This window comes from Triticum aestivum, chromosome 2A, assembly GCF_018294505.1.
Source record: "Triticum aestivum cultivar Chinese Spring chromosome 2A, IWGSC CS RefSeq v2.1, whole genome shotgun sequence".
Taxonomy (NCBI): Eukaryota; Viridiplantae; Streptophyta; class Magnoliopsida; order Poales; family Poaceae; genus Triticum; species Triticum aestivum.
In genome coordinates this window covers 545678051-545691403 of record NC_057797.1, presented here as the reverse complement: position 1 = coordinate 545691403, position 13353 = coordinate 545678051, and the positions used below count along the sequence as shown (strand labels likewise).

At 47.8% G+C, this 13353-nt stretch overlaps 3 protein-coding genes across 3 annotated transcripts; 2 read left to right on the top strand and 1 right to left on the bottom strand.

Annotated features, from left to right (window-relative positions):
- Positions 1–400: 400 nt before the first annotated feature.
- LOC123189344 (uncharacterized) lies at positions 401–3969 on the top strand. The gene is made up of 2 exons (XM_044601739.1): positions 401–668; positions 2588–3969. The coding sequence occupies exon 2, from the start codon at positions 2613–2615 to the stop codon at positions 3570–3572; it is 960 nt and encodes a 319-aa protein (XP_044457674.1). The 5' UTR covers positions 401–668; positions 2588–2612; the 3' UTR covers positions 3573–3969.
- A 125-nt stretch (positions 3970–4094) lies between these two features.
- On the bottom strand, positions 4095–6012 carry LOC123189343 (uncharacterized). The gene is made up of 3 exons (XM_044601738.1): positions 4884–6012; positions 4462–4780; positions 4095–4387 (listed from the first exon to the last, which is right to left on the bottom strand). Exons 1-3 carry the CDS (start codon positions 5736–5738, stop codon positions 4251–4253), a joined length of 1311 nt encoding a protein of 436 aa, XP_044457673.1. The 5' UTR covers positions 5739–6012; the 3' UTR covers positions 4095–4250.
- Positions 6013–10153: 4141 nt separating this feature from the next.
- Positions 10154–11113, top strand: LOC123185529 (probable transcription repressor OFP9). Its single transcript, XM_044597400.1, has one exon. It carries the CDS (start codon positions 10236–10238, stop codon positions 10857–10859), a length of 624 nt encoding a protein of 207 aa, XP_044453335.1. The 5' UTR covers positions 10154–10235; the 3' UTR covers positions 10860–11113.
- Positions 11114–13353: the final 2240 nt, after the last annotated feature.

Genomic DNA, 13353 nt, shown 5'->3' with positions numbered 1-13353 from the left:
ATAAAGTTCAGGGGGTTATGTGAACCACTCATTTTCTTCAAGGGAGTAAAATGGAATTTTTGTCTTCTTTTTCAAACATAAGCAGGAATGTGTTGCTATTGTCCTTGGTCCAAAAAAGACTTAGATTTTTCTCAATTTTGGCAGAAATATTTTTGTACTGGTATTCTTGTTTTTTTATATTTGTATACAGATAGACCTAAACAAATTCGTATTACAGGTAAACAAAAAAAATGTAATTTTTCCCTAAAAATCAATTTTTTATTGGACGAAAAAAGATGTAATTAGCACAGGTGATACTAACGAAGTACTCGAAGTGGATAGTTTTTTTTTCAGGGGAACGAAGTACTACTAGATAATTAGCATCCAGCCCAGGGTCTAATTACTGAATTAGAAAAAGCTCCCCGCACGGCCGCACCCATCCTACGAGTCACTGTGAAAATTACCAGATATCCCGATTCGTCGCCTGTCCGGCCCACCCAATTGCTTCGATTTCTCTTCCCCTCGCCTCGCCTCGCCGCAGCGGCGGCTGTACGACATTCACCGAATCCTCCCCGACGGACACGTCCCCATGCCACACCACGCTGGAGGAGTTCATCTCTCGTAGCGGGAGGAGTTGGACTGGCGCGGAGTGGAGATCCATTCGGGCTTTGGATTGATCCCTTTCGTTGGTGACGAACCCTAACTTTACTCGGTCGTTCTGAGATTTATTCCGTGATGTTTTATTTTTGATGCCTATAGCCTAATCTTGGCCGCCCTTTCTGCAATGGAGGGATACTGGGCGCTCCAACCCATCTACAGTAGTTTGCCGCGGTCTTGCCTCTGCTGCGTGGTGTGGTACTGATAGCAATTCGTTTTCCGAATTCCGGGGCTCAACTGATTCCGCACGCCCCAAATCATGCCCGCCCTTAACATGAACTGATATACTTTAGTGTTATAGCCATATACCAGATTAAGCTTGTAATTACTGTTTGTCTGTTGCATATGTCGCATGTCTTGATGTTAGTATTTGTAGAATGCCGGCTGTTTGTTTGGGTGCTTGTTTTTGCATCAACAATGTGTTGCCATGCCCAGATTAAATTATACATGCCTTCGTGCAAGCTATCTGGTGATTCGACACCGCCTTTGCAGCTACTGCTCACACTGCCATCCGCACATTTCTGGATCTGCCACTGGAGATAAATAGTATGATTTGTTTCATCTAGTTTCCAACAAATGAGAACTTCACTTAAGATGGGGGAATGCAAACTTGTAATCCAAAAGTGTCTAAGACTGTCCAGTTTGCAAGGAACAAACATTCTTGGCCTTTGAGCCACCTCAACATCTTATATGTGATTTATTTGTACCATTCCTAAACCTACCTGTGAAAGCTATTTGTATGATCATCAAACATATCAAATTGTCTGTACATGATCAGATTGCATCATCACCGAACCTACCTGTGAATGCTGCTATTTGCATGATCATCAAACATATCCAATGGTCTGTACATGATCAGATTGCATTTTCCTGGTTACAGGGAGTTCCTACCTGATATTCCCTTTGATGTTACTATAAAAAATAATTAATGAGTCAGAAAACCACAACTCTTAGTAAAAATCCCCTGCAATACACTTGTTCATTAGAAACATGTATGCAACTCCATGGAAAAGAAGGATGGCATAGGGACATTTTACCCTAATTGTCAAATAGAAACTCCATCTTTCATGTCTTGTATTGACCTGCCTAGGGCACTTGTGGTGTTGTTGCATTTTGAGATCCATGCTTGTAGTTTCTAGCAATTAAAATGAAATGTGCATAGTGTGAATAACACTGATATTAGGTTCCACGCCTAACATTTATGTATATTAAGAAGTTGTTAGCTGGCGCTGGCTATTCTTGCAGAGCTTTACTAGACAATATCGAACTTGTCCTTGCTGTATGACATTGTTTGATGTGCTTTAATTATAAATAAACTGTCCTTTCATCTCTGCTTACTCTCTAGGACATGCTTTTGCTACTTTCTTTTTACTAGATATACCATGTACCGAGTTTCTGAGATTGCCTGGTTCCATATTTATTTATGTTCTCAGTTTGGATGATTAGTTCAAACTTTAGGCTTTATTGCTTTTGCCCTAATTGTTGACATCTTCTTTGTAATTTAATATTTATGCAACATTGCATATTGCAGCTGTTAGATAAGTTCAAACATGTCCATGCTTCCTCACTAATAAAAGTAATGGAAATAATAAACCATCCATGACCTAAATGCTCAAACCACTTGAAATTTGCTTTTCATTTTTTCACACTATATATCCTAAAATTAGCTTCTACGTGAGATATGGTAGTATCACTTGATTTTGAAGGTGATGAGCAATGTGAGCAGAAGGATTTAAAATAAACCCAGAAGATTGTAAAGTAGCCATCTTTCTGTATACAGTATAGCTCATGGTTTAAAAAAGTGCAAATTCATTTGTTGTTGTGAGTCGTGATTGTTATAGCAAACTAGTACTGATCAGTATTACGTAACTCGATAGAAATACATTGATAAATATAATTGTTCTTGTTATTAGTAACTGAATATATATGTACTTTTGTGCCACTATTCTAGATCCCTTTTCCTGTTTTGGGAAGCTATGGCAAGAACTCCAAGACACCGCGACTTATCAAGCCGGCGACTTAGGTCATCTCCTCCTGATGCACCTTCCCACTACCAGAAAGCAACAAGGGCAGCCAAGGAAAATAAATTGAAGTTAACCTCGGAGAAAAAGGATTGGAAACATGCCACTTGCCCAATATGCTTGGAGCGTCCACATGATGCTGTCCTCCTGCTGTGTTCTTCACATACCAAAGGTTGTCGACCATACATGTGTGGAACCAACTATCACCAGTCTAATTGTCTCGAACAGTTTAAAAATGCTTATGTGAAGGAGAAACCGGCAAATGAAGTATCAATTGCAGTGGCAGCAGCTAGCAAGAAGCCAAAGGATGTGGAGCTTGCTTGCCCTATCTGCCGTGGGGAAGTGAAAGGCTGGACAGTGGTTGAACCAGCCCGGCAATTTCTCAATCGCAAGAAGAGAACTTGCATTCATGAAGACTGCTCATTCATTGGATCATATAAGAAACTCTGCAAGCATGTGAAGGCCAGACATCCTTCATCAAAACCTCGTGAAGTTGACCCGGCACGTTTGGCTGAATGGAAGGAGCTTGAAAGTGCAAAGGAGAGGCAGGATGCAATCAGCATAGTCACAGGCTTGAATCCAGGATCCATGATTATTGGGGACTATCTTATTGACCCCAATAGTGGCAGCAGCGATTCTTTCATGGATAACTCTGATTGGAGTGATGACTCTGACTCTTACACGTTTCCTGATGGTGGTGATATTATGTTTTCTGGAGCTCCTGATATCCGATCATTACGAAGAGTGGTTCGCAGAGCTTACAGGACAAGTGGGGCAAGACCAAGGCAAAATGTCCAGCGTCGCGCTCTAACCATCTCCAGAAGCAGTGGAAGGCGTCGATGGCCGCAGGTTGGTTCTGCTCTGTCAGCTCGGATGCCGATGGGGAGACAAGCAAGATCCACGAATGACAGCTGAGAAATGGGAGCATTTCATCTGCCAGGAAGCAGACATCAGCACCTTACCATGAGAGCTGGTCTGGCGGAACCACTATTCATGAATCATTTAGCATGCTTCTTTCTGGTCTGGTCACAGAGTGTGCGGTTTAAAAGATTTTTTTTTCTTGTTGGGCCACTTCTTTTTCTCTGATGAATGCGCTGCTAGACCTGTGAATGACGTTTCTTTTATTTCCTTTTATCAAAGTAGAATAGAAGCAGCGTATGTTAGGCAAAAGATTGCTTTAGCCATTGGTGTTATTGTCCTAGAAAAGCACAACCCAACTCTTGGTCATTTCTGTTCAAAGTTAGTCAGACCATTTTGTTATATGTTTCTGAATTTCTTTTGACATATTGCTCGACTTGTATTTCGTGGTTCCCGTCTGGTGTTGTCCAATCTCAATGTGCTGAATTGTGGTTCCCTCGATCCAACTTGTTAGGAGTTGGTTGCAACTTGCAAGTAAACATGTTACAGTTTGTCATCAGGTAAGCAGATTGCAAGGAGGCAATGAACACGATTTATATCTGGAACATGAGTTTACTTAGCTATCTGCGCTCAGTTTACACCCCTGAGAGGGTGGCGATCTACATGATTCGATAGGAGCTGGATGGTTCATCATATACACACACAGTTGACAGGGATCGAGATGATCGCCCTTCTCTAAGATATACCGATGGTCTTCCCCAGCAGCCACATGACTAGCGAGAACTCGAGCATGAAGAGCGCGTGGAGCCACGTCCGGTCGACCACGAAGCCGAACACCGTGATGCCTGCGCGGTTGTTCTCCAGGTAGGTCACTGAAAACGCCATGATCAGCTACAGTGCTTTGCAATGGCGAAATCAAACCGCAAACGGCACGATGCATGCTTACCTAGCGCCTGCCTCTTCTGGTATGAAATGTGAGTGGCGTGGAAGGACGTGAACTTGGAGGAGGTGTCGAGGCTGTCCTCGCTCGGGGACATCTCGTCGTCGTCCGACTGGTCCGAGTCCGGGGATGGGGGCACCTGCTGCTGCTGCAGGCACGACCTGCTCGGCGTCCTGGGGTTCTCCTGGTCACGCTCCACGGTGTCGATGGTGGCGTCGGCGTGCCACGCCGCGGCGATGCTGGTGATGGCCTGCGTCTTGTGCGTGATCTTTGCGGCGCTGTGCAGGCAGATGAGCAGGCCTGCCACGAGGCTCACGGAGCAGAGCTGAAGAAAATTCCAGACGCGCAAGAACAAGTCATTTACATACTGTATGTCGAATGAACGGACGATCGAGCATGCACACCAGCGCCGGCCGGGGGAACGTTACCGCGAGCTCGCCGGCTGTGGCGATGTTGACCTGCGCGTGGGGCCTCGTGGCGCCGAGGAGCGCGGTGAACTGGCTGGCCGTGACGAGCAAGAGGCAGTACATTATGAACTTGCGGTACCGGTGGCTGATCCGCCGGAGCTGGTCACGGATTCGGCGGTGCTGCCCCAGCACGGCGGCCACGTCGGCGCACTGGCCGAAGTCCCGCGCGAAGCCCGTCATGCGCAGGATCTGCAGGTAGCATATGATCCGGAACAGCACGCAGGCCATGAAGAACATGGCCGTGCGGTACATCCACGACGCCATCTCCATGGCGCACGCGGCGGCGGACCACCACGCCGGGAAGGGCCGGTGCGCGCAGTACCAGAACACCTTGTAGGCGGCGTCGGCGAGGAAGCAGGGCAGGACGAAGCAGGCGAGGAGGTGGAAGGACCCCGCGAGCTGCACGGTGTAGCCGGCGCGCACGTCCTGGGAGTCGTGGCGGAGGCGGTCCAGGTAGAGCAGCCGGCGCAGGCCGCGGCGGCGGATGAGCGAGGTGAGCGTGAGGTAGGCGAGCGCCGCGGAGAGCGTGAGGGAGAGCTGCACCTGCGTGTCGTAGGCGCGGCGCGGCATGGCGACGCGCGCGGCCACGGGGACGGCCACGGCGAGGACGAAGAAGACGAGCCACGAGGCCGCGGCGCTGGAGCCGTCCGAGTGGTCGACGCACATCCAGCGGAGGCAGGAGCGGAAGCTGCGGAGCTCGTCGCGCGCGTGCGACATGCAGCGCTGGTACGAGCCCCTCCGCCGCAGCAGCAGCGGCGCCGACGCGGGCGAGGGCTCCTCGCCCGCCGTCGGCGACGGCGGCGCGTCCCCGGCCATGCCCTGCGCCTTTCCCGGCCGCCGTGCCCCAACGTTCTCGGCCCCTTGTCTTGGCGATCGTATCCTTCGCGCGCGGCTTCCGTTTTACCGGCCGTCCTGGTGTTTAGGAGGGGTAATAATAATGCTGTATCGAGGCATTGAGCTAGCAAGAACTTTTCTTGCTCTCGGGGGAGAGATGGAAATGCTACAGAGAAACGGAGAGACATATATCCTGTAGCTAGCTGTGGCCTCTATATGTCAAACTGGGAAATGCTTGTGGGTGTGGATCTGCATTCTGTAATGAATGATACGCCTTTTGCCAAAAATAAAATAAAATCCATTTTCTTAGTTGATAAAATTCATATTCTCCTATATATAATCTCCGGCGTAATTCCTTATAAAAAGGAGGGAAAAACAAAAACAGCACATGGTAGCTAGTAGAGTAGAGTACGAGACTAGAGGTTTCACGGCCCTTATCAACTTTTTTTATGCTAGCACATCTTTTACTCATGGGATTATCATTATATGACGGTAATGTGTGATACGGAAAGCGCGGTGTATCTCGTGCGAGGCACAGAAACACTTCTTTCTTTTGCGTGGAGGTGGACAGCGAACGGTATCACAGATTCACAGCGACGACGGCGTGGAAAAGCAAAAAGAGAAGGCAAGTGCAGATTTTGTTTTGTTCTGCGAGTCAAATGAATCCCTACAGCTTAAGATCTTGACCACAGAAACCAGAAAGCCGATCGATCCATCCATCCATCCATCACTGGGCTAGCAGCTAGCACGGGCGCATGCACTGAAGGTCTGAAGCTCCTGTGCCCCGACTCCTCTTTCGGGTTGAGGTACAGTCGCCAAAGGCTTCCGTTTGATGCATTGCTGCGAGTCACGGAGCAAAGTGTTTAGCTTGGCTGGCGGGAGTGAGAGTAACTGCACAGTGTGAATGAACGGAATTCCGTGCCTTAACCACCGACCACAAGTAGAAGTTGCCCCGTGCCGGTGCCTTGGTTTTCTTTCTGAATTGCTATCGCACGCCGATGCCGTCTTCGCCACCGGAGACGGAGAGGGAGACTAGTGCTCATTCCCGCCAGCCAAGCTGTTTCCGCCAATGTGCTGCCGGATGGCAGAGAGAAATGGAAGTTCTTTTTTTGGGGGGGAGAAGAAGATAGGAAAGCTTTTAGGCAGCTACGCTGGTTCAGGCCCAGACCCACCGTAAGGAAGTCGGGCCTCATTTCCTTTCCGAACGCGGGCTGTGTGCAAACGCAGCGGTTGGGGCCCTAGCAAGCCCAGAGCTCAGACATGTCATGGGTCATGGCCACCACCCGCCCAAGTCCTATTTCGCGCTTAAGCCCGAAAACACTAATTAAGAAGTACTCGTTGCAAAGGACGCTTCACTTTCCCAGGTCGCGACAAATGGCGTGCATGCAGCGCGCCACTTGTCGCAACCAGGGAGTTTTATTTTTTTTCGTAGATCCGTTTATTCAAAACGTTTCATCTCTTAAACCGTGCGTCCAAATCTCGAACCGTTTTCACCATTAGATTCCTCGCGTCGAGATCTTCAAAACTGGATCCCATGTTGATAGTTTTTGACAAACTTTTTTTTCACAAAAAAAATCGGGCAAAAAAACCGAACCGGGAGAACGGTTTTTCCCTTTCCGAAAGAGGCACGCCCGTGCCTCTCGCAAAATCACAACCGTGCCTCTCGTGGAAGCAAAACCGTGACTCTCGTGTAAGGAAAAAAATAGAAAACGCGTTTTTTTTCGTTTCCGAGAGGTACGGTCGTGACTGTCGCGAAAGCACAACCGTGCCTCTCACGAAAGCAAAACCGTGACTCTCACGAACGAAAAAAAACAGAAAACGCATTTTGTTTTTCCCTTTCCGAGAGGCACGACCGTGACTCTCCCGAAAGCACAACCGTGCCTCTCGCGAAAGAAAAACCGTGACTCTCGCGAAAAAAAAACAGAAAACGCGTTTTTTTTGTTTCCGAGAGGCACGGCCGTGACTCTCGCTAAAGCACAACCGTGCCTCTCGCGGAAGAAAAACCGTGACTTTCACGGAAAAAAAACACGTTTTTTCGTGAATTTTTTTTCTTGATTTCTTTTTTATCGAAAAGCTAAGAAAGACCTGGGGAAAACCAAAACGTCGAAAAAACCCGAAAAAAGCTGAAAACGCGCCAAATGGCGCTGATCGTTGCGAGGCTCCCGAAGGAGCGCTCGTTAACTACTTGCTCCCGCTTAAGCCGCCACTTATAGGCTTATTTACTAACTGGCGCATACCCGGAGCGTTTCAGAGAGAACTGGGTAAAACCAGAGAGGTGCAAAACCGGTTTCGGTAAAAAATATATTCAAATTCACGAATCTCAATTTTTTTTCAATTTATATGAACTTTTCTCGTATTCCCGAACCTTCCAGTTTTTGTACTTTTTCCAAATTCACGAACTTCTCAATTTTTGTGAACTTCCTCTCGAGTTCATGAACTTTTTCAAATTTATGAGTATTTTTAAATGTTGAATATTTTCCACAATTCGATATTTTCTATTTTTGTGATTTTTTTTCAAATTTATGTATCCTTTTCAAATTCATGAACTTTTTTAAAACCTACGATCATTTAATAAATCCATGAGCTTTTTTCACAATTCGATATTTTCTATTTTTGTGATTTTTTTTCAAATTTATGTATCCTTTTCAAATTCATGAACTTTTTTAAAACCTACGATCATTTAATAAATCCATGAGCTTTTTTAAGATTTCAACACACCCCTCGGTACACTTTGGGCTGACCCAGTGTGGGGGCGGGGCGCCCTTTTTTTTCATTTTTCTGTCGTTTCTTTTTTCTATTTTTGTTTTGCACAGCGTTTTCGTTTGGCCACGCCAGGGCCATGGTGGAAACGTCATGATCCAAGTATTTGCTTGTGGAACGCAAACGCCTAGGTGGGCGGCGTTGCTGAAAAGAGTCAATATCGTGAAAGAAGTTTGAAATGTGATCATTTCATGCTAAACCTTCTAAAAGTGTTCAAACTTGTCATTTTAGCCTGAATGCAGCGGTTGGACCCTAGCAAGCCCAGACTCTGGAGATGACATGGGTCATGGCCATCCTCCCATCGCGACGTAATTGCGGCATTGAGCGAGTCTCAAAAAAAAAGTGCAGCATTGGGCAACACGGCGAAGAAGACCGGTAGCGACTAGCGACCAGCGGCGTGCCATACGCAAATCGTGGAAAATTCTCATGCAATTTGCGCGGGCACGTTCAATGCAACGGTGAAAGAAGCACGCCTTTACGAGGAGTAAGCATTACACATGCACAAATGGAGCACCGAGATTGAACGTCCCGCTACTTGTAACAGCACGTTACTTACTACTGGACAAAAATGAAAGTAGAAATCTGTTGTCTGGACGAAGGAGTGACAGTGAGACGATGCTGCCACTTAATTCTTTTGTGGTGACTAACAATGATGAATCGACGGACATGAAGCTCCATCCAGTGATCTCTCCATAGACACCAAGCAACCAAGCTGGCTGCCCACTCCATCGGTGGTTGGCGAGGCGACAGAGCACCACACGCCAACACTCTACCAGCTTGCTCCTCTAGCCGCTTGCCGAAAAAGGAAACAGGAAAAGAGAATGGCAAGAAACCGACGGAAAAGCAGACGGGGGAGCTTGCTAAAGCTGTTGACCGCTGCTTGATTGAATGATTGGCCGGCCACATGACGGCCACTACACCAGCCCGTTCTAGCTTTGCTAGCTTCTTTAGCTTCCTCTGTCTCCCCATCTTTAACTAATCTGGACTCGGATTAGGCTAGGGGGTGCTAATCTAGATTTTGGGGATTTCAAACACGTGTCACTATATATATATATGCTCCCAAGCTCAACCTCTGAGCAGAGGCAAACAATGCTCTCGAAACAGGCTTTCACCCCGTTTTATACATGAGGCAGGCAGTGCTCTGGAAGTTGGAAGTGAAAGATCAACACATTCCCAAGGGAGGTGATGAATATGATCTAGACTTCTAGATTCATCCGAGGACGGCGTGTGCTGGCTGCTGTAATTATGGCATAAGTAGGTTTCACGTAATGGCGACCAGGGACGATCATTGACGCTTACAATTTTATAAGCGGCTAATCACGTTTATGATTTGACAAGTGAGCTGATCCTGATTAAGAATGCCGTGGCTAAAGAGAAAGCGGTGTGTTGGAGATGCCAAGTTGCTGCTGGTTAGGGGACAGCATGATCCTGCTACATCCTAAAGCTTAAGCTATGGAGCTTAATCAGCTGCTCTACTTACCCTCCTCCTTTTCCGAGGCTTAAAAATGGCTTAATCACGACACCAAAAGGCGGCGCCTTTGATCGCTTTACAACCGCGCACGGTCCTCTTGTAGTTGCAGTGCCCATGCATCTTACTACTACTACTACTACCCTTGCCCGTTGGCTCAATTGCGCATTGTCTGTCCTCTTGCGGTTGCACGACAGGACAACGTAGCAGAGCAGAGCGCGGCGGGAACGGAGGAAGGGCGGGGAGCGGCGATGCACTTCTTCTCGGGCCGGAGCAAGCCGCGGCAGAAGAACGCCGGCGGCAAGAACCAGGCCGATGCCTCCACGGCGGCGAAGGCCAAGCACAAGGACGGCAGGTGCCGCGCGCTGTGCTGCGGCGCGTCGCGGCTCAGCGTGTCCTCCTCGGCGTCCTGCTCGTCCCTGGACGCGCTGGACACGACGCGCGGCCGCATGTCGGACATCGCCCACGGCATGGTCCAGGCGAGGCTGCACTCCATGGCCGACGCCGCCTCCGCCGACGGCCGGTCGTCGGCGACGACGCGCCGCGGGACGGAGCCCGCCGACCAGCACCGTCGCTGGCCGTGCGTCTGCTCCTGCGCCAGCGGCGGCGGCGGCTGCCACGAGAGGAGCGCGCCCAGGCCCCGCGAGAGGAAGCCGTGCGTCGTGCTGGTGGCCGTGGACAGGAGGACGTACGAGCCCCGGGAGGAGTTCCGCCGGTCCATCGCGGAGGTGATCGCGGCGAAGCGGATGGCCGAGCCGGCGGAGCTGCGGGCGCTGCTCAACTGCTACGTGTCCGTGAACGCGCGCGAGCACCGCGCCGCCATCCTCGACGCCTTCCACGAGGTGTGCACCGGCCTGTTCGCTTGCAAGGGTTGAAGAGGCGTACTGTCGTCCATGTCCGCGTGTGCATCTCTCGTACTCTCGCAGCCTCGCAACGGGGAAGTGTGATGGTTAATTTTGTTTCAAACAGTGTTGCTCAGCACTGCTGTAATAATGTGCTCAAGCCTCAGGCATAGTGCGCCTATCTTGGGCAAGTTACGTCTTGTATATATTTCGCTGCTTGTTATGTTGATATCCGAACCTATCCTCAGTTCAGATGTGGATTTCAGAATAAGTTAGTGCAAGGTCAACATTGAGTTTGTTTGTCTGATTGAACCTTTTAGTTACGCCGGCATACACATCCATGAATACTAGTATTACAGAGCCAATAGTGTGTTGTTACTCCCTCTGTTCGAAAATAACTGACATGATTTTAGTTTGAGACCATCAATTAATAATACTTTTTGAGCAAAACCATCACTTAATTGATGCGTGAAAACCTACTATTCATAAGCTAGTTTTGTACTCTTGAATTCTGAATGCCAACCTTACAAGAGTTGTTTTCACATTTTTTTTCTAGAGAATTGTACAACAATGTTTGTTTGGTGCAATGCTATTACATGTGTATGCTTGTGTTCTTGCATTGTGGATCAACAACTGGTTACCTTTTTGAATAAAAAACAAACCCAACAATCATCAAGATTCATGTAACAAAAAACAATCAATTAAATCCTACAATCCAAACAAAATCTATTACTAATCATATAAACAGGAAAGAAACTTGATGAGAGTTTGACACGTATCACTTCCATGATATATTCGTGTTAAGACGCACATTTTGAACAGGAAAGGGGGGAATAATTAAGATAAGGAGGAGGATTGCTAAAAAGCCTTGATCATCAGGACACGACATGATTTATTCCTTGCTTTTGTACTACTAGTTCCTGTTGCTAAGTGCTTAAAGGTGTCGGCCTCGTGAAGTTAATCTACTCTGCGGCCTTAAACACTAGTAGTTAAACGCAAGTTGCTGCAGTAACCCCCACTTGTGGGATCAAGCTATCTCTCACTTGGATTTTATGTCTTTGAAATATAGAGACAAAAGAGTCACTCATTCATTAACTAAGGAGAACGAACCCCCCTTTTCGAAAAAATTAACTAAGGAGAAGAAAACAAAGGTTCACAACAAAATTACACCAGGACTACTCTCCCGACATAAGAGCATCTCCAACGCTGATCCGCAAATATCTTCGATATATGTTCGGAGGAGAAAATATCCTGTTGGGAGGAGAAAAAGTAGGTGGGGATCATGCAAATGGTGGACTATTTGTGTTGGTTGGGAGGAGAGAGAGGAGAGGGGGACCATGCATGTGCGGTTGGGAGGAGAGAGAGAAAAGAGGGACCATGCATGTGACTGGTCAAGTGCATGTCTGGACTCACTCCGGCAAAACTCCCCCACGTTTGTCTCTTGGATAGCGGAATCCGTACATCTGGACATATATAGGTCCCGGTTGAATGGCAAAAGTGGTCCGAACACTGCGCTCCAGACGTATAGGGGAGGTTTGCGGCTCCGTCTTGAAGATGCCCTAATGCTATGTAACACCCTCGATGCGGCTATATCTCCCACGTGCCGAAGCACGTCTTAGAGGCATAACCGCATTGAAAACAATGTCGCAAGTGAGGTAATCTTCACACAACCCAAGTAATACGTAGGGGAAAGAGATACATAGTTGGCTTACAATCGTCACTTCACACAATTACATGAATAAAGCATTACAACAACCAAATACAATCAAGGTCCGACTACGGAACCAAAATAAAAGAAGACTACCCCAAATGCTATGCAGATCCCCGATCGTCCCGACTGGGCTCCACTACTGATCAACTGGAAACAGAACAACACAAAGGACAAGATCTTCAACGAGCTCCTCCTTGAGCTCGGTTGCGTCATCTGCACGGTATCCTCGGCACCTGCAAACTGGTTTTGGAAGTATTTGTGAGTCACGGGGACTCAGCAATCTCACACCCTCGAGATCAAGACTATTTAAGCTTATGGGTAAGGTAAAGGTATGAGGTGGAGCTGCAGCAAGCGACTAGCATATATGGTGGCTAAACATACGCAAATGAGAGCGAGAAGAGAAGGCAAAGCACGATCGAGAAACTATGATCAAGAAGTGATCCTAGAACAACCTACGTCAAACATAACTCCAACACCGTGTTCACTTCCCGGACTCCGCCGGAAAGAGACCATCAGGGTTACACACGCGGTTGATGTATTTTAATTTAAGGTCAACTTCAGGTTTTCTACAACCAGATATTAACAAATTCCCATCTGCCCATAACCGCGGCACGACTTTCGAAAGTTCAAATCCCTGCAGGGGTGTCCCAACTTAGCCCATCACAAGCTCTCACGGTCAACGAAGGATATTCCTTCTACCGGGAAGACCCGATCAGGCTCGGAATCCCGGTTACAAGACATTTCGACAATGGTAAAACAAGTCCAGCAACACCGCCCGAATGTGCCGACAAATCCCGATAGGAGCTGCACATATCT